The sequence below is a fragment of the Phallusia mammillata genome, chromosome 2, assembly GCF_965637545.1.
Source record: "Phallusia mammillata chromosome 2, kaPhaMamm4.hap1.1, whole genome shotgun sequence".
Lineage (NCBI taxonomy): Eukaryota > Metazoa > Chordata > Ascidiacea > Phlebobranchia > Ascidiidae > Phallusia > Phallusia mammillata.
This window is the reverse complement of record NC_137253.1, coordinates 8,503,114-8,522,080: the sequence shown is the minus strand read 5'-3', so window position 1 is coordinate 8,522,080 and position 18,967 is coordinate 8,503,114. Positions and strand designations below refer to the sequence as shown.

General features: G+C 36.2%; 1 protein-coding gene across 1 annotated transcript in view; it reads left to right on the top strand.

Moving 5' to 3' along the window:
* Positions 1-18,628, top strand: part of LOC145212914 (uncharacterized) — a 35,704-nt gene extending 17,076 nt beyond the window's left edge. Inside the window, exons 6-13 of the mRNA XM_080081160.1 lie at positions 15,286-15,339; positions 15,525-15,581; positions 15,937-16,082; positions 16,228-16,286; positions 16,926-17,031; positions 17,373-17,528; positions 17,810-17,943; positions 18,382-18,628. Of these exons, the coding sequence (XP_079937286.1) occupies positions 15,286-15,339; positions 15,525-15,581; positions 15,937-16,082; positions 16,228-16,286; positions 16,926-17,031; positions 17,373-17,528; positions 17,810-17,943; positions 18,382-18,457 (788 nt within the window). The 3' untranslated portion in view covers positions 18,458-18,628. The remainder of the gene's footprint in view (positions 1-15,285; positions 15,340-15,524; positions 15,582-15,936; positions 16,083-16,227; positions 16,287-16,925; positions 17,032-17,372; positions 17,529-17,809; positions 17,944-18,381) is intronic.
* The last annotated feature ends 339 nt before the right edge of the window (positions 18,629-18,967 follow it).

Below are 18,967 nucleotides of genomic sequence, written 5' to 3'. Positions count from 1 at the left end.
GCCATGTCAACGGAAGAGGAGGTCCGTTAGCAAATCAAGTTTATCGACTTATTATAAGCACCAGAGGTATACATGTTTAGTAGAGATGCTTAAAGACATGAAAAGTTGAATATTCACTTCACTTGCCCGCTATAAAGATAAACTTAGAAATGTTCGATTTTCTAATGCCGAGTATCTATCGATAGTTTTTACACGTTTAAACAGTTTTGAGAACTGTGTTTGTGCGAGTTGTCCCGTTGAACACCCTGTGTGTTGTTATAACAACGATTGTGTTGGGTAGTGTGTCATATTACCATTACTACAAGTTATATATACGCCTGGCAACAACAATCAACTCACACGGACTATTAGTTTGTATTTAGTAACTTTGTTTAAATGTTTGATGAGTCACAAGATGATTCGACATCAATGACAATATTGATCTTTGTTAACTACTGTTTAAGCAAAGTTAAAATACTTTATAATAGCGAACATAGACTCTCCATGTACTTATCTTTACATGCCTGTTTACACAAAACAATATGATGTTTTCTGGTGGGAAATTAGACAAAAAATCTTTTTAAGACATTTTTGTTGCAGTCCGTCTGGTCGACCTTGGATGCTGGAAAGACAATTCTTCTTCATTCGCCATCCCCAGTTTAGAACACGACTCTATCTTGGCTTTTGAAGCCTACTGGTTGCGCAAGGGGTCTATTGCTAAGTGCGTCAACGCCGCCTTTAAGAACGGATACCAAGTTCTATCTTTGCAAAACAGTGGACGCTGTCACAGTTCTGCTAACGCCAACGAAACTTACCAACAATACGGTCGTACATCAACATGTGCAAATCAGGGAAACTTTTTAGTCAACCGGGTTTATCAAATAAAAATTTACCCCAAGAAAATTGAATAAAGCTACCAGGCGTAACAACGGAATATAATGTTACTACAAAAGCGAATAATAAACCTGTCGGAGAGCTTATTTTTATTAACCTAAAAATGTCTTGTCAAAATCACTCCAAATTAGCTCAAAAAGACAAATTTAAAACAATTTGCAACTCCATGTCGAAAAAGTAGCACTTTTGGAAAACATAACCACCACCCGGGCGATACGTAAATATAATGTACAAAATAGGTGTTTTGTTGCGAATGAATTGGTAATCATATTCGTGTATTCAGAAGTAAGGTTGATGACAGTAAGCAAATGCAGTATAGTTTAAATTTCAGCAATGTTTCGTTGTTTGGACAAACAGCAAAAAAGCAAAAAAAAGCAATAACTTTAATGTGAGCGGAGTGTTTGGAAATGTATATTATTTTTTCAATCGTATGTTACTGTCTAAATTCAGTTTCAATTATATTTGTTTTTTGAAGTATATATTTGTGTGTACATGTCAATTGCAATCTATGAAAACACAGAAATTGTATTTAAAATAAAGAGTAACTGCAATAACGGAATATTGTGTAAAATCACAAAGCTCAAATTAGCACTTAACGTTAATTAAGGGAACTGCTATGCTTGACAAATCATTGTGGCCATTCTTCAACGCAAAAAGTGCAGCAAAGTGTCAATCAAGTTTAAAATCATAACAAGAGATTCATGCACAGTTTACGTCCTTGCAAAACCGGGAAGGCAGCGATTACGGAGCAATAGGTGTAAATCGGACAAAAACTTTATCAATAATCTGAGCCCGAACCCGGCCCGAGCCCAAATATATAAGCCCGAAGCCCGGCCCGGCCCGAACCCGAACCCCAAACATTTTTGCAAAGCCCGTTTAGGCCCGAAATTTTGATTGACAGGCCTATCCACGAAAGCCTTGCAACAAAGGATGAAAAAGAAAAAAGAGAAAGACAACAAAGACAATTTAAAAAACAATGGCGTTTTCTCACAAATACCTAAGACCGAACCCGGCCCGAACCCGGCCCGACTTGCAACTCTGATTAGATACACTGGCGACCAATGACGAAATACAGAACAATATATTGTGGTCAGAAAGGATAAAAAGGATGTGTATCCCTGACCTAAAACATCGGTTGCAACTGGTGACATTTAAAATTTTATTTATAGTTGTTAGCTACGTTATTTACTCGTATTTCTGCGATAAAAGAATTAAATGTTAAACAACAATGCCGACTCATGCTTAAACTCGGTTTCAGGTGACACAGTATGACTCAGTGTTATTTAATTGCGCTGTTTTGTAATAAATTTGCAACAATTCATTTGCAGTTAGCTGCTGTGTAAAGTTGAAACGTTTAAAAACCGTTAAGTTTCATTGATAGAATTGGTAACAATGTTAGTTTGGTGTATTATTTCTATGACGGTCTCATTTCAAATTACCAATGCAAGTTTAAAAGACTATTACGTCGGTAGGTATATATCGAAAGATAGATACGGCAATGTTTAGTTTTTATTTTAATACGGTTGGTAATGGACAACGTTAGCGTGGTTTGCACGGCATTTGAATTTCTGGTGTACTATAAGATCTTTTCTTCTGTTATAAAGGCTTAGTAATATTAAACTTGTTCGTGAGATAATTTCAGTGATAAAAATCGGAAAATCTTTTATCTTGCTTTTCAGCTGCATACGAAGATCGTGGATGCTGGGCTGACAAACGTGAAATTAATGCCATAGCAAACGCAGAGGACAGTCCACTACTCATGGAAGAAAACTACAAAGAACGGGAACTGGCGATCAGCAAATGCGCAAGAGTAGCAGCTAATATTTCAAGCACAATATTTGGCATACAGGTAATACATAGGGAAGTCAGTACAGTCGTGGTTTCAAGATCGTAGCTATACGTTGCCCTTTATAGTTGTTCAGAATATCTCGTGGTATTTATTTATGCAGCAGGATATGTCACCTTTGTTTGTTGTGCAGAAAAGTGGAAAATGCTCGACTTCTTGCAATGCTAATTCGAGATACCAAATGTACGGAGCATCCGATGACTGCAGCCCTGATGGAAAGGGTGGACCACAAGCTACTTGTATTGATTTTAGTAAATACGCAGTACGTAGAATAAGTATTAGGGGTAAAGTGCTTAACTAAACAATGTTTTTTTTTTCGTATACAGTAAACATACTATTCAAAATTGGTTACCAATCGCAAAATCAAACTCTTTCTGGTGCAGTGCATTTGACCGATTTGGGATGCTGGGAAGACCAATCAGATCGTGCCATGATAACGTTAAACGATGTGTTACTTCATGATAATTACAAACGTCGCAACATGTCCAAGGCCAAGTGTACACAAGTCGCCTACAAGCAAGGTTTTCGGGTGATCGGTTTGCAGGATGGAGGACAATGTTTTGGTGGAAATGATGAAAGCTACAAAATGTATGGACCGATTCTGGTGTGTGAAGAAGATGGGCTTGGAGGAAACTGGGGCACCCAAGTTTACCAAATCAAGATCGTCGAAGAAGATTTAGCTCTAGAGTAAAATAAGATCAACAGGTAAATTGGAACAACTTGTAGAAAAAACATAAAACTTTAAAACACTTGATGACATCAAAACTGTCGTTGTTGTTGTTGGGGGGCTGGCCTATTCTATAAATCGTCTTAAATAAGAATGACGTACCAATGATTATTGAGTGTACTGTGATCGCTGGTTTGCACGGACGCTTCAAAGCTGACACAAAGTAAATTGAATGTTATGCTCATCTTAGCTACGAGCACTTTAAGCTTGAATAACAGTATTTTAGACCTTAAGTAAGTGATTTTCTTTATGACTGAAGCCACAAAACATTGTGCAACGAACTGTAAATTAAGTTTATTAAAAAGTTATTGCTTAGGTTTTGCTTACTACTTAGGGATAGGTTGTGCATGTTGTTGTGACAGCGAAGGTTCGACACTTTATATCCACAAATAAAGCAACATGAAGTAACTAAACAATTTGTGGCGCGAGTCTTTTAACCGACCTAAAGATAGGTGGATTGACAGAAATTGAGTTGGTAGCTCTACCACTATCTCTTTGAGTTTATTCGCCTGGCGGAAATAGCTGCGCAATTATGGAGGGCAAAACAGTGGAGGACACATTGGTGGATAATGGCCATACGCGCTGCAGATATCCAGTATTATGAAGCGTTATGTGATGGGCGCTCATTATAGAGTGAATGTGAGTAAAACACGACTCGGAAAGGAAACGTTGGTAGAACTAGTCGAGTGGGCCCTAGAAACGAACCACTAGGGCCAGGGAAAAGAGGGTGTGGTTTTATGCAGAAAAAGTAGCTTATTAAGTAACATTTGAAGAGAAATAATATCTAGAAACACAAGTCTTGTCTACGAAGCCTGCTGTAGTAAAATGACTATGATATGGATTGAGTTTGAGTTTTTTTCGCCAAAGATATACACCAAAACAACAGAAGCACAGCCATGACCTTATTTACCAATCGTTGTAGGAGGTTAATAGTTCACTTATTTTGTAAGCTGAAACCTAACAATTCGGGGACTGTGACAAGTCTATTCAAAAACATGAACTTTTCAACTGCGATAACAAGTGATAATTGCTTTATAATATCCTGACTAATGTGCGGACCCGGTTTTAGGTAACACATTATAAAATAAATGACTCATTCCGACTTTTTACGTTGTGTCGACATTTGCAGGTTCGCAGTCAATAGCTTCATGTTTTACTTTCAAAAGTCGAAACGTTTTAACGCAGTTGCTAACGATGGAATTAGCGTCAACGATAATGTGGAGTATGATTTCTATAGCAGTGTTGTTTGTAAGTACTAATGCAAGTTCCGAAGACTTTTACGCTGGTAAGCAAAAGTCCAAACAAATTTGTAATCGTATAATCGGTTGAACCATCAAACCTGATATTTTAGCAGCATTTTTTTTTAAATGAGCGAGAGCGGTATGTGCGGTATCAGTTCAAAACCCAACAGTTCTGTGCTTTTTGTTAGCTGCGTACAAAGATCTTGGATGCTGGGCGGATAAACGCAAAATTAATGCGATCGCTTACGCAGAGGACAGTCCACTACTCAGCGAAGAAAACTACGAAGAACGGGAACTGGCGATCAGCAAATGTGCTAGAGTAGCAGCTAATATTTCAAGCAACATATTTGGCATAAAGGTACCTAGGCTACAATTTTTTCTAAATACATGTTGTGTATATTCAAACTTGTTCAATCCATAGATTTTTATCGTCGCTAATCGGTATAGCAATTAATGACAAGATACAGTGTTTTTAAACGACAGGGCTATTCGATAAAAATAGCTTTATCAGCTGTCAGCTTGGCTACTCTTGTCAGCTTTCAGGTTGGGAAAACACAAGAGTAAAAGGAAGTAATGCACCGCTACCTATGCAAAACGTTCGGGCCGAAACCGAGTATCAAATAGCCTAGCCTAATTTCTGCCGAATCTTCCATAATTTGAAAATGGCGGGAAAAAGTTTGAACAGAACAGTATTGCTAATGCAAGGAAACTCGTTCATGACACAACAAACATCTTACTTGCATTCAAAGAGTCCTGCTTTGGGCGCATTTTTTTAAAGTTTTGGTTAAACCGAAACACCAACAAATGACATTGGCTAAAAATGTTTCTGTGAAATGACCCTTTGGTGCATGACTGTTAAAAACTACAGAAAGATCATGATAGATAACAATAACTTAGTTGTTCTGCTGCTGTTTTAGAAGCTAGCACTTCGTTTGCTTTGCAGAAAAGTGGAAAATGCTCGACTGCTTGCAATGCTGGTTCAAGATACCAAAAGTACGGAACATCTAAAGACTGCAGGCCTGATGGAAAGGGTGGACCACAAGCTAATCAAGTATACCGGCTTATCAGTGTTGCCAAGGGTAGGGTATATATCTGGTTTCGTCGCTATTGGCCATGTTACTAACGGACTGTAGTGGCAACCCTTTATTTTATTTTATTTCCAAAAAAATATTTTTTTAGGGAAATATAAATTGTATAGGCTACGAAATTTGTGATGGGGGTTTGCCTTTTTCCCCCAGAAACTAACATTGAATATCATTCATGGTGGAAACGTTGAAAAAAGTGTTAAATTTTGACAGAGGGACGCTTTCATGTCAGGCTCACTGTAACTTATATTTGATTTAATGTAGCGTTGTCTACAGCTCTTAGTATATAGTAAAGAGTTTGCCCAGGGGTTTGGAACCATTGATATATAGTTATATCATTAGCGATATAGGCAACACTTTTGTGGTAATCAAGACCACCCATATTTAGTTTTGTATTTAGGTCCCCGTGAGCTGCTTAAAACTGCAACCGAATGCGTATCGTCTACATTAACCTGGTTATAAAGTTTTGCACAAACTTATTTGCAACCACAACCGTTTTCTACCCTTTTTTGTCAAACAAACATTCGAAGCTGAAAACAACTTTACCAGGCTATTTGTTGTACAGTACATTTGACCGATTTGGGATGCTGGACAGATGAACACGATCGTGCACTGATAAGGCTAAACGACGTGCTGTTGAATGACAATTACTGGCTTCGCAACATGTCCAAAGCCAAGTGTACACAAGTCGCCTACAAGCAAGGTTTTCAGCTGATAGGTTTGCAGAATGGAGGAGAATGCTGGGGTGGAAATGATGAAAGCTACAAAATGTATGGACCGAGTCTAAGGTGTGAAAAAGATGGGCTCGGAGGAAGAGGGGCCAACCAAGTTTACCAAATCAAGATCGTCGAAGAAGAATTGTTCAGCTCTGAAGAGATGTATGGGGTGAAATAAGATTAAAGAAATTTTGTGAACAAAAAATAAAAACTTTACGATATTTGATAATATCCAACTGATTTTGTTATGCTTTGGAGGCTGGTTGTATTCTATACAACATTTGTAATAGGAATTAATGGCGTTCTGATGATCATCGATTGCTGGTCTAATGAACGCTTCAAAGCTGAACATAAAATAATGAACATGTTCAGCATGATCTACCAGCTTTTTATTTACCTTATGACTGAAGCTAAATTTGTTGCAGTTTTGTTCATTGTGCAACAAACTGTAAACTGACACAAAGCAGTTGTAATATGTTCATCTTAGCTACCAGCAGTTTTAGCTTACTCGAATAAATAACATTTTTTTAAACCGTAAGTATATGATTTTCTTTATGACTGAAGCTATACAACGAAATTTTGTCCATTGTGCAACGAACTGTAAACTAAAGTTTGTAAAAAAAAACAATGTTGAGGTTTTGCTTAGGGATACGTTAATTGTTCATTCATTGGGAAAGTGAATGTATGCGTTTGCAATCCACAAACAAAGCAACATGAAGTAACTAAACACTTTGTGAAAGGAGTCTTTCAGCCGATCCAGAGATAGGTAGATTGACAGGAAATTGAGTTTGTAGCCTAGTGTTTTATCTTTTGTAGTAAATTCCAATAAGTTTATTCATATTCGACAACCCGCCAAAAACCATAACCATGGCACCGTTCCAAACAGTTATATATGAAAACATTTAGTGTGGGAAAATAACGGCCCTTATACGCTTAAAAAGCAACATGCTTTATTAATCAAACATTTCGGCTAATGCCCATGCCACCATTAGTGATATGAGCGGCCATCAGTTACACCGGTTTATTAACACTTGAGTTACATAACAAAAATTATTAAAAATGTGCGAAACAAGCGCTATTTTATATTTGGGCCGTTTTTTTTTCTGAATAACTTATAATCCAACGCTAGAAAACACTTAGGTGCTGTAGTCTTAAACTGGGAATTCTTAAGGTACCTGCAGCTAACAAGGCCCATTAAAAAACTATTGCGTATAACTGAAAAACCATTTAACCGTTCCAGGCCAAAGTCGGCATGATTGTTGCAGAGATTGTTTGGTAATTTTTAACTATGGGCATTAGAGGCCTAAAGTTATTAAAACAGGAGCGCATAACATGCGGCTCAAACTGAGCCCGCACCCGACTTGAAAAGTACAGTCCGATTTATTGGGTCTGGTTTGCTCAATGCTGAGGAAAGATTTTCGATTGCAATAATTTTAACATAGTTTAACGAATCACAAAGTGTCAGGTCACGCTTCTCCCCAAGTTGCGGTTTTGGTCGCCTGTTACTGCAATAAAGCAAACATATTAATAATTAGGTCGCAACAAGCACAAATATTTTTGTTTTTCATAATGTTTCACATGGTAAATGAAATGTAGATGCATTTTGATAAACAAGCAACAAACGCACTTAAAATTTATCTGGGTACTGGAGTTGTAAACGGACTTGAAGTTGATACCCGAACTTGAATCGATTTTGAGAAACCCGTTTAGGTCCGAAAGTTTGGTTGACAACCCTACATACTGAAGCTTCAGAAACGACAATAATAGACAACTGGTCACGAACAAGACGTTTTAAGGCCGTTTGAAATTAGGGCAGGTCCAGCAACTGGCTAGTTAGCTTTTATTCCAAAAAAATTATTCAATAAAGCACACTGACACAGAGTGTAAATCAGGCCCGAATCAAACCTGTTTTTTTGAAGAAACATAAGCCTGAACCCGGCCTGAAAAGCCCGGTCCTACTTAGAACTCTGCAGGGTACAAATAACCCTTTTTAAAATGTTCTCTTAAAGAAGCTTCGTGGTGGCAATCTGACACTAATTGGCAACAGAGAGCCAAAGTCATAAAACTCTCCGCCGAATGTAAACTTCATCTATTGCAGAAATCGTGATTGTATGATTTACAGGAAATGCCCGGGGTGCAGAAATTGCTGAGGTTGCATTTTTTACACTGAAGCAGAAAAACTCTTAGGACACAGTAGTTATATAAAGCAGGACACGCTGTAACTAAGTCGAAAATTTATTTAGCTGTTGTAATAAGTTGTTAGGTACTGCGAGGTTTATAGAATCGTAAGCTGTACACGTAGCAATTTGAGATTTACAATGACTAGTTCGGAAAATGACCCGCCTGGATTTCCGATGGAGTTTTTGCAAAACGGTACGGAGCAATATTTTAATCCACCTGGAAGAAAGATATAACGTAGAAATGCCGAAGATATATTAAGTTCAAACGGATCAAATTTCAATTTTTAATAAATCTTGAGTCACAGAACTGAGAGTTTGTTTTGTACAAAATAGTTTCTAAAGAACCTGTTTTCCAATACACCCCACTCTTTTCAATATTTGTTACATAGGATAAAGAAAACGAAATATTGGCCTTTTAAAGACGTATGTTAAAATAATTTTTGGTTTTACAAGTTCAAACTCATTTAAAATTCCAATTTTTTTTTGATAAACCAGTTTCGTCGTATGGTTTGCAGAAACAGATCAAGACATTTGCGAGATGGAAAACAACAAAATACGCGAAGAGAAGCTGATGGAAGCATTAAAAAGTGTCCAAAGAAATCTAAAGCTGATGTGGTTGTGTCTTCTTTCCCTGATCTTGATTTTTGCTGTCGGATTTGTAGCTCTTTATTTTTCGGTATGAGTGTATGGAAGTTTAATCTAAGTATAAGCTCATTTTAGTTATACGATGGAAATCTAGTTAGTCGTGTGCGAAATGTTACAAACATTTTTTGGCACATTGTCATTCTAAGGAATGCAAAGAATTTTGTGGTTACATCATAATTTTTTTTTCGTTTTGAACTAACTTTGTTTTCGTTTAGAAAACGTAGCAGCACGTTAGCCAAACCGGAAATAGTTGCACATCACGTTGCTAAGCTCAAAAAAGTTAGGGTATATGGTGAATATCTGGTTACATCAAAATGAAAATTCTTTTGAATAGATTATTTAAATCACAGCAGTGTAGGTCAAGTTCATTTAAACGTCATGTACTTGTTTACAAAGAAGACTAAAATCGCATTCATTTCAAGTATGTTTGCTTTAACTTGTTAGATTTCTGCCAAAGTGAAAGCAGAAATCAGAAGAGAAAATATACAACCATCATTCACAAATCAACAACTTTCTGGATCTTCTTTTAATGATCAATTCAAAGTCCCGAAAAGTATGAGATCTAAATGCATTTGACTCTTGTTTGAATCACTTAGTCCACATTTCATGTGAAAAGTAAAAAAAATGCAATTATCTTTTACAAACAGAGATTTAAAAATATAGAAATGAAAATATTGTCGTACAAATAAACTGTTTTAAAAATGCAATGAACCGTTTCGTTCTTGTTTAACGTTGTTGCTTATGTTCCACTTTACAGGCGATGTACAGATGGACATGCGAAAAATGAGAATGATTTCAAAAGCTTATTAAATCAAAATTCCAAAATTCAAAGTAGTTATTGTTTTACCTTCTCTTCAGTCTGATTGCATTAATTTGTCTGCTCATTCTATGGGGCCTGGTTGAACATTTTAAACTGTAGCTTTCCTAGACTAGCGAGTTGTATGTTTGAATAAAACGGGCTTGAGTCGGTCATGGCTTTACCCTCGTCACGTTTGTGTCGTTTTTTACCTTTATGATTACAATTAAGTCTAATTTGGGCTTTATTTTAAAAAAAGGATTTAGAACCGCTTGCAACTCGGAAAATTTAGCCAGCAACAAAATCAAATTAATTTATTCTTCAGTTTAATTTGGTCAGCATTTACGTTTTCAGATTTGGTTCAACACAACTTGACGGCGATTGTTGACGGTTTGGCGAGACTAGAAAACGCTTCAAGAAACACAGAAGGTAAGATAAAAAAAATATCGTATTGATGTCTAACGTTGATCTGGTACAATACCATTGAAAAGTTCGGCATACTGATGTTAGTAGTTAGCTGTGAAAACTAAATTCAAGAAACCAATAATGCATATTCCACAACATTGTGATATTTTGTGTTATTTGTCCCCTAATTTGTAAAAGTCTTTTGTTTTGCAGAATTAATTGGGGCAAGATTAGCCCACTCAAATCGCGATTTGCAATCAGTTAAAATGGACTTGCGCGACATAAAAGGTAACAAAATCGTATTAATATACATAAACAAAAACCATATATATTTTTCTGTGTTTAAAATATTATACACCACAACCTAACTCAAATTTTCGGCATGTTAAACAGAAGAGAGAATCAAGGAGGTAATTGAACTAAATTGTTTTGTTTGTTGGATATTATATACACTATACTTTGATTTAAGTGGGTAAAACTGGTTATAGCGAAATAGCCGACTGCCAATCACTCTGCAATTTTTCAGACCAAGTTCAACACAACCTGTCCGTTATTATTGGTAGCTTGGCTAGACTTGAAAGCAGTGTCACAAATACGAAAGGTAACATTTTTTTGTATGTTACAATATTTCGTGAGAATGTGTAGACACCTGTGTCAGAAAATCTGTTAAAAATAATTGAAACTTGCATGAAACTCGAAACTTATTTTATAATACAAGTGCTTCCTTAATTATCTATTTTAGTTTGTACTTTACATTTTTCAAAAAAAAGGATAGGCAAAACAGACAATTGCATTAAACCATACTTTATGCTTTTTTTGACAGGTAAAACGATTTGGCCAATTCTACCTTTCAACATAAAAAATATATGAAATAGTTTCGCAATTTAAAACAAAATCGAAAGTATGAAGCTTTGCAATTTATATTTTACGACATTGTCTTGCGACCCTAATGACGGTAAAACGAGGATCGAATAATCGAGGAAGCCCTGAAACGTCATGTCTCGTGTTACAAGTTCGCAACTCTATAGGCCAATAACATTAGTTACGCGAATTAGTCAAAGTGATTTGTTTCATAGAGTTGCCTCAGAATAGTTTAACCAACTCCAGCTGCGACTTGCAATCAGTTTCAAAAGATTTGCGTGAGATGAAAGGTAAACTAACTTAAATGATAACTTGCTGTGTATTAATTGTTTCGTAAAACAAATTTCTTCGAGTTGTTTCAATTTGTCTCTGTTTCAAGATACTTTGCACCACAACTTCACTGAAATCGCAAGAATTCTAACAGACGAAAGAAAAAATCAGAAAGGTATTGAAAAACTGAAATTTATGATATTAAATGAATGCATTCAAGTTTGTGACTCGTTTTTTCCCACTTTTCTGGTTTGTTTTGACTCGAATTTCATCATAAAACCTAAAAGTTACTTTTCTTGTACGTCTGTTGGTTCTTTAGATCAAATGCAGCAATTATACACGGCAAAAACATTGAGTTTGATGCAAAATGTGTCTTTCAATTTCACCAAACAACTACAAATCGTAGATGAACAATCGAATTTGATTCTTCAAACACTTGGAAATATCTCTCAAACTACAGCAACTTCAGAGAAATATCTTCAAGGTAATGAAGTTGACTCCTTTTGTTGTTGTATGACGTCAGCGCTTACGTCACGTTTCTCCTTCCGTTATGTAACTATACAACGAATAATGGTATCACGAACAAATTGCACTCATAATAACCATGGATTGTTTAGAATAAAAAAATTACAATGTCTTTAATTACAAGTTTTACTTTCGATTAAGCTGTAAACATTACTGTCTGTGTTTCCAAACAACAATATAATTTTCTAGTCAAAAAAAACAAATGTTTAACTGTCACGGATTCAATCTACCTGATTTGTAAACACAAAAAAAACTACTTTAGTAAGCGTAAATGTGAGAGTCAAGAAAGAAATTATATTTGGCACTTGCCTATTGGAGTGCTTGGGTAAAAAAAGAAATGAGGGCCGTGCCTATTTTCTCTCCCAGCATTTCAATCAATTCCGGAAGTAGACGCCACAAGAGGATACAATTACTTATTGCACGATCATTTGTTATGTATTAACCAACACTTATACGTTGTAGTTGACTTTAGACTTTGGTGGCCAAAATATAAATAAATTTATCAAACAATGTCCGAATTGTTTGTTACATAAGACACTTTATATAAGTTAGTAATTTTATCTGAATGTTGTTTATTATTTAATTTTCAACAACTCGAATGTATATCATGGTCACCTTTAGACCACACTCAGACTCCTTAGCCTTGGCACCTGTGCTGCTTGCCTCTGGGTATTTGGCATAAATAGGTTGGTCAACGAACTTTAGGTTATGTTTGTAGGCGAAACATACCCTTTAATTTGAAAAAATACTGTAAAAGTAGTTTGTTGGGCCAAATAATGGGGATTGCACTATAGCATCTTGCTCTTACGGTGCCAATTACATTTTTCAACTAACGGTTTATTGCGAATGCCACGATACAGTGTTCAAATTGGACACATGTGAACCCAAAGTAAAGGGTCAACCGAAAACCGACAATTAGCTTAAATAACTTGTTCGTGTTTTCAGCTTTGCAAACCAACTTGGCGAAACAAACCAACGTTCTAACCATGGAAAGTCGATCTGTTGAGAATAGTTTTAATTTGTTGAAAGGTAAGATAGAAAAAGCACATCCATTTTTAAATAGAAATAAATGCCCAATAAAAGGCTACAACGGTTTTTGTTTTTGCAGGAGAGTTAAAGCACAACATTACCTCGATATCAAACAATGTTAACGCTTTACTGATCCAACACACCACGAACGAAGGTAAAATGGTTGTGTCATAAGAAAAAAAAGTTAAAAATCGGAAAAGGAAGACCAGACCTATTCCAAAGGACCTTGGAAAGAATAGGAAATAATTTATCTATCGCTTGATTAATAAATACCACATATTGATTTCAACATTTGTAATTATTTCAGAAACCTGGTTGGAAATAAAAACTCTGACAAGGGCAAACTGCAAGACTGATGACACGAAGAGGCGTGGTAAGTCGGGTTTTTGTTCAGTTAAGACGGTCTCTTCCTGTTCATGTTCTTGCATTCAACTAAAAATTTATCTTAAACACTCTTTGACATTGTAGCTGTTTGGTCAATGATGTTAGATGGTGAACTTGTTAATAAGATCCAAGCATTGTTTCACGATATTTTCACATTATTGCCGTATATTTAAAATTAACTTAACATGCCTCTTTCGTCCAGCAATGAATACAAACTGCCTACCACGGCTCAACACCACAAACAACAACATTGAATCAATTCAAACAACTTTGACAGCTTTCGAAGGTAAACCTTTATTGGGATGGCCTAGTTATCATGACAAAACTTTAGAGTTGTCGAATAATAAAAGGCTTGCAATATCACAATTTAATACTTAATCGAAATTTTAGGTCAATTGGAGAGAAATCTAAGTTCGCTGTTAAACAGTTTGGAATCAATCCAGGAGCAACATTCAAGTTATCTAGGTCAGATAGACAAACTTCTACTCAATAACATGTATCCGTCATTTACCAAATTCCCTTTCCATAGTTTGCACTCCATAACGTTTTAACATGACGCAGCTATTACCAGCTTGCTGATTTGTTAGAGCAATCGTGTAGCTACATTTTTTGCAGTCGGTATTGGTCTGATCGTTGTCAACAACAATTTTCACTTTCATCAGTAAGAGTCGAACCCTAATGACGTAATGCTAAAAGGTCACGGCTATCATATGACCCGTCGACACAATGAATTCACACAACAGGTTTCGTAAAATGAATAATCTTAAACTACCGACTTGAAAAGTTGCAGCATCAGAAAATTAAGTTAATATGCTTTCTTGAATTACATACAACAAGCAAAAACAAAACACAACACTGGGTGCATGCATTTTGTAGGCACTGTAGCAAGCTAAAAGCAATTGTTTGTTTGTTTACATTTTGATCCTCGTTAAGAAAAACAATCAATAAAAGCGTGAACACGCGCCCAAACCTAACCCGACAAACAACTCTGTTTCTCCTGCTGGATTACTTATTGTTTAGTTATTTCCACGTGGTAAAGTCAATGTCCTTAGTTTAATTAGGTTCCTCTTGTTTAGAGCAATGTAGTTTGACTTTAGTGTTGTCGTTGTTTTGAAGGGAACAAAAAGCAAATCTTATTTGCCAAAAATTTCACGACATAAACAGCTGCGAATGGAGCTTTTGGATTTGTTCCTTTCAAATATTTCCCGGAAATTAACAAGACCACGAAAATATTAATTCCTGCACAAGTTTGCCATGTTGAAAACTCTGCGATGCACATTTCCGTGTTTGCAATACAAGAGTTGTTTTCCTTTTTATTTTCGGTTTCTTTAAATCTATTAGATTGGGTCACTACCCGACTTCGTTGAGTCATGTGCGCAGTTGTGGCTTTCAAACACAACTTTTTTACATTTAAATGTGACATAGTGGTTGCCTTTAGTGAAACAACGAGTGAATAAATCAAACTAGGCTACTTCTGTTATTCGAATATCCGTTGACTATATGGCCTCAATCGACAGGCGTAATTAGTCGCCTAAATACTTTCCCGGTCCTGCTTTTAACTTGACTAAATGCTTTAATACACTTTACTCACATACCGTTGAAAAATTATCAACATTAGTTAAATAGTAAAAGCTATGGGCCTACAGACCACGAAACATATTTTACAAGGAAACTATAAATGACTTGTAACTTTTGTGTTTAGAAACGTTGCAGCACAATATGTCAACTATAGAATCTGGATTTTCAATCTTACAAGGTAAAACGAAATTAAAACTGGTCTATTTGGAATTCGTAAACATGCACAATGTAGGCTATAGAAACGATAAAATGGTGTCAGAAAAAAAAATTATGTCTACATTGCTGTATGTCATAGAATAGCCTATTTTTTCCTATAAATAAGAGAAACATATTTCTTAATCATTCGTACGATTTTCTCAACAGAAAACTTGTCCACCAGACTCTCACTAAGCGCGTCAAAAGGAGAATGCCCAATTCAAAGTAAGTTCATCTTATAATTTAGATTAGGTCCCAACCTGGCTGGTTCCACCAACGTTTCCCCCCCAGTCTTGATGTCCCAATGCGCCAACCTCACCCTCCGTTGTGAGTCCCTGCCACATAACGCTATTAGTAACGGTGTAGCTGCAGCGCGTTTATCATCTTTCCACCAATTGTGCCCTTACCTTTGTCGCGCTTTATAACGTCCCAACGTTGCGCAGCTATTTCCGGCTTGGTGAATATTTTAGTGCAATTGTGCTGCTACGATTTGTATCACCGGCGAAATAAACTCAACTCAACTCAACTCAACTCAATTATAATCCAATCACAATCTTTTAAGAGCAAATACTTTTTGAAGGTTTTTCATTTTTTGATGCACTTTCCAATTTCTCGTCAAGCATTTTTCCACGCAGTTTGCCCAATTACTACGAGTTTAATTACGACGGACAAAACAGTTACAGCATATATGATGGGGGCGACGATATGTATGACACAGGAAATAAGGTACAATGTTATGTAGGCTAATTCAAACTAGGTTTACTGGATTCTATGTTGACACGTAGGTAAACAATGAACAACAGGTTTTAGGCTATTATTTTTTGTTAAGTTAGCTTAAATTGTAAACATAATTTATTTTTTACTAATTTAGCTGAAAGTCTGGAGAAACAACGAACCGAAAGTGCAAGTCATTTACAATTCGAATTATTAGTAAGTGCCACGTACAGTTGCAGAACATTTTTGCTGCGTTATAAAAACATTTTAAAATCGCTCGAGGGTGTTTTACTTCGGTTAGCACAGTGGTTCCCAAACTGTGGGCCATGGCCCAGTACTAGGCCATCAAGACATTTTCAATGTGCCACAGAGCAAGACTCTGCTGTTTTGTTATACTGTAGGTATTATGCGCTTTGTTTTGAAAAACATAATGTTTGCAAAGAATTCGGAATCTTGCAGCCAATTTTTAGGAGCATGTATCTGATTAAAAATAAATTGCTAGAAACCATTTCGCCTGTTTTTGAGTTATTTTGTTGTTTGTGCCCAAATTTACAGCACATGGTAGGCCACGAATCATAGACATTTGGGCCATAGACCAAAAAGTTTGGAAACCCCTGGGTTAGCATGACAGGTGTCACTGGCAGCTGACTGGGCTTACACGACACGGGTCACTACAAAAGTGGCTGGCTTGCATTTATGTCACTGGCATATGAATTGCATGACAAGTTTCAGTGCCAAAAGCTTACATTTAAATCGTGCCACCTGAACCATTTGTTGACCTCAAGGTTCATTATTTTGCTTATGACTCAAATTCAAGTTGATTTATTGGAATATGTAATTTTATCGTTTGTCTAGCCATCCACAGGGCTATTTTTCCGTGGTATGTAAAGCGTTGCACCCATTCATCTTATCCATGCTGGTGTTGAATCCTGATGGAAGATCCTGGCAGTATAACATCGAGGTAACGTCAATGATACAAAGCACGACTTCAAAGCAGTAAATAATAACTTGGATTTCATTTATCCTTCTTCCATAAAATAAAAACATGTTAGTCTAATTAAGTTATTCCAAGAAAATTGTCAAAAAAACATTTAGGGTGTAATAACACCTACGTTAAAAATCAATGCAATAGGTTTTGCAGACGTTTTTTTCTTAAATAGAATCTTCAACAGAAAAGGTCAAGGATTTCTTTGCAAAATGTTAATTACTAGTTGGAGTTCTGAAATGTGTTGTCAACTAGTTGGAGTTCTGAAAAGTCAACGTTAAACCTTCAAATTTTATTTTCAAACACTACATTGACAGGAAAGCGGGAATCTGGGAGCAGACGGCAGTGGAAGCTATAGGTGGAATACTGGATCTTTATTGGTTGGATCTTACAACATACATTACGTGTTGTATCAAGTATACGGAACAGACGACCCTTCCATCATACAGATATTCTTCACAGTGTCAAGTCCAGTACGTAGATGTATAAAACTTTATTGCTGCTTGCATGCTTAGAATAGCGCAACCTTCTAAAGTATAACACTGAGTTGATAAGTGATTTTTTAGATTTTGTTTTGGTTCCAACAACAATTATAAGATGTGCTTATATTAACACTACAAAACAAATCTTTAATATTTTAAACGAAAGTTGTATATATATACATATATATATATATATATACCGTGTACATAGGTTCTATTTATTCAAAGCCAAAATCTGCTTCAGCAACATACGCCTATATTTAATGGTTTAGAAACTTGGCTCGTCAGGATACAGTTCTCTACATTATGTGGATTCGCAGAAAAACACAGACCAAACAGACAACAAAGTCTGCATGTCAGGGACAGCTCACAACGTCTACTTCAACTATATTCTAACATCTACCACGTAATGATTCTACTTAGTAGGCCTAACGACTTATATTCACAAACTTTTAGGGCCGATTGTATACCAATTGCCCAGACCCAAATATTTTAGGTTTATATAGTCTGTGTAGGTATGTACCCTAAAAGTTTGACTGGGCATACACACATTTACCAAAAATGTTGTATTTGTGGTGCCATACTTACCTTCTCTAAGCGAAATACTGTCAACTCCAGGATATTTAACTCGATGCACATATTGGTTATACGATTATAGACTACACACGGACACAAGTCATAGAGTTTTTAAGTGTGTGTGCTTTGATTGGATCACGTAAAAACTTTGATTAAAATGAAAACCTTGATGAGTTAAAATTATAAATCAAATATCGCTTATTACCTTTTGGTTATACGTCTGAGGTTATGTTGTTGGGATTTCACAAAAAAAATTGCTTTGTTTCAGAGCATCGTCGAGCTATGTTTCAACAAATACAATTGAACAAATTCTGCGAGAGACCTTTCAAGGATTTTCAGCATAAATGAATGCAACCAGTGGCCAAAAAAACATCTCCATTTGTAATTTGAACCTCGTTTGAATCTGAAAAAAGTATTAAAAGGTTCAAAAAAACTTGTTATTTTTTGTGTTTATAATGTGCACTGTAAATAATCACGATTGTTGCCTTTTGGTTAACCAAGTAATAAAGATAAAAATTGGTGTTGCTGAGACAACCAAATCTCGTGTAGTAGCATTAACGGCGACCATTTGATGACCTTTACAGCGGTTTTGGTGAAACATGTGAGGTTCGAACGTTTGACAAGTTTATTTCGGGCAATTTTATTCTGCATGGGCTTACTATTAATTAAAAGCATACAGCCGTCGAATTAACGCATAACGCGGTAACGTAGCAAGACCACCTAGAAATATAATATAACGGCCGAAGCGTAACTAACGACACAGTTCATGTTAATTACGAGTCGGTGTATGGCTGATGCGCAAAACAAGCTGCCAACAGGGCCAATCGTAATTGTCACTCCCGTGCGCCGCGAGT